This window comes from Macrobrachium nipponense, chromosome 1 (assembly GCF_015104395.2).
Source record: "Macrobrachium nipponense isolate FS-2020 chromosome 1, ASM1510439v2, whole genome shotgun sequence".
Taxonomy (NCBI): Eukaryota; Metazoa; Arthropoda; class Malacostraca; order Decapoda; family Palaemonidae; genus Macrobrachium; species Macrobrachium nipponense.
Window position 1 is genome coordinate 21,590,598 of NC_087200.1, and position 2,500 is coordinate 21,593,097.

Below are 2,500 nucleotides of genomic sequence, written 5' to 3' on the forward strand. Positions count from 1 at the left end.
TTCAGCCCATGAGAAGCAGTTCTTCAGGCGGCTTTCCCCTGTGTTTTCATTACTGAAGAACGCCCCGCTTTCATTGCAACTACGACTTCTCACCGGACAGCAATGAAATAGCGGATTAGCGTTTTCAGTCATTTTGTAAGCACAGGTTATGAATCTTGAGAATCCTTCTCTCGATTCATCTGTGAAGATGTAGGTTGCATTCAATATCTACCTTTGTCTTCAACGGTACATAGTGTTGTTTCTCCTTAGCTGAGATTCAACAACCATGAGATGTTTTACCTTCAGGGACCTCGGTCTCTAGAAGCAATTGACTTTCGCCTGTTGGGCACATGCCTTAAGAGAATCATCACCTCGCTGTCCGGCATTGGTGACAAACAAATACATTATTTGTTTGGTCTCTCGGCATAACCCTTTAAAGGCGAAGGTCACGTGACTTACTCGGATGCTTTGACAACTTGCCTCCTACCGAACGCAGTCAGGTCGGCAGCTGTCAGAGCGCCCGAGTCAGTTACGAACTACGCTGTTGACTTAGTTCGGTTGTTACAGAGCAATCATTACTTCGTAATAGCTTGTCACAGTGCCCCATTACCATTGACACCCACCATGGAATGTCGGTGTCCTATCCACTACCGAGAACTTCGCTGCATGGGGATAGGAGGGGATGCGAGAGACTTCGTGGCAAACGGACAGACCAGTATGGGTACTGGACATCACCGAAGTAGAGAAGAGGGATAGGCATGCGACTATTTCCTTCTTTTCCTCTGAGGAACTGCATGACTTCTCCTGCGAAGTCAAGCATCCAGGGGATGGGGATCCGTGACGCTCGATTTCGTACCGAACTTCGTAGCGAAGACTCAGAACCCTTCGGTCCCTGACGATTGGTTCGAGTCGTTCACAATCCCCTCCCTAATGGACTTCACCGCCTTCGATGCGAAGGAGATGCTGCCTTGTCCGCAAGAACTTCTCCGTGGCGCAGGTACTGAAGGCAGGGGTCTGGTCCAACCAGACCACATGCCCTTCCTTCTACCTACGGGATATTGCCCACAGGTCCTTGGATCTTTTTCCTTGGGACCCGTGTGGCTGCTCAACACGTTGTGTACGCGAACCCAGACCCTCGCAGGCTGAACAGCATCAAGTCCTGGTGTGGGACCGTAAGAATGGATGAGTGAATGAAGAGTGTGACTGGCTCCTCTTCCATCTTTTTCTTCCCCTCTACCTGTGGTTAGAGGACACGGTCGTCACCCTCTGCTGGATAAGGACAAGATGCAGGTGAGCTACTCAACAGAGCCCCATCCTATCCCTTTCACTAGGGATAGGAGCGTATATCCACCACTTCCTCCAACAAGGGGGAGGAAGTGGATGCCAGCTTGAGACAACCCATACTTTATGTTGCCTCTTGCAAACAGGAACAAGTTCTTGCTTGCTGGTACGAAGAGATACGCTTGCTTCTCTCTTAGTACTCGGCCCAGAGGTCTGACCATTGATCCTGCGGTGCACACCCCGATCAATCGGACAGAGGCTTGGATCCCTCCCTCGCTCTTACGACCAGGGAGGCATTCCAGGGATGGACGAACACCAGTCTGTTCATCAAAAGACTCAGATTCCTCCCACCAAGAAGTGAGTCTTCCTATTGTTAAAGGACCGATGGTTTGTATTACGTATCGGAACAAATGACAATTTGTCGAAAATTGCATTTTTCCTAACTATACAAACCTGAGGTCCTTTACATATACTCCCTCCTCATGCCACCCCTCACTCTGCGTATTTTGCATGGGCCAAAAGCAAAAGTGATTTGTTTACCCGCCGCGCGACTGTCGGACAAGCAGTTAACTACCGTTCTCCCCTTGTTCGAAGCTTACGACCGTTCCAGCTGCCGCTAGCTACTTCCTATTGTTAAAGGACCTCAGGTTTGTATAGTTAGGAAAACTGCAATTTTCGACAAATTGTCATTTTTTATAACTTGACTGAGCTACTGAAGTAATTTTATCCTAATTTGCACTTTCAGCTTTCAAGTAAGGCCTCCAACATTCTTCCAAAAATGTAGAGACCAACAGTGGCATATTCATCAACTCCAGACTTTGCAAGCTCAATATATACAACAAATAAATAATTTAAAAGAGGTGAGTAACCTTATCTACTGTGGTGTTTGACTGTGCTTAATCAGCTGATTCATACAAGTAGATAAGTTTGAAACAGTTTTTACTAAAGGATATTTAGGCCTCCATAGAGGATTACCACCTGTGTATGTCAAACAAGGAATACTGGACAGTTCTGAAAGTTTTTTTTACAATTTTCTTTGGCCCCAACTATATTGTTCTTTGCTTTCTACTTTTCAACTGTCCCTTTAGATTTCTATCATTGTGTCTTTGCTACAATTTTTTACTTTTCATGTGTGATCAGATCCTGTGTGAAACCTTTGATATTCTTAAAATTATGACTTAAAACAACTACCCTGTATACTGTAATATACAGTATATGTATAGGAAGTGCCAGTCTCCAT

At 45.8% G+C, this 2,500-nt stretch overlaps 1 protein-coding gene across 5 annotated transcripts in view; it reads left to right on the forward strand.

The window, feature by feature from the left end:
• Positions 1-2,005: 2,005 nt before the first annotated feature.
• The window catches only part of LOC135219164 (E3 ubiquitin-protein ligase TRIM37-like), a gene marked incomplete at its 5' end in the record, with an annotated part of 44,981 nt that continues 44,486 nt past the window's right edge, over positions 2,006-2,500 (forward strand). For all 5 annotated transcript variants that reach the window (XR_010315384.1, XM_064255691.1, XM_064255694.1 and 2 more), the window contains 1 exon segment: positions 2,006-2,120. Coding sequence is in view for 4 of the 5 variants with exons in the window: in XM_064255691.1 (XP_064111761.1) it covers positions 2,006-2,120 (115 nt within the window).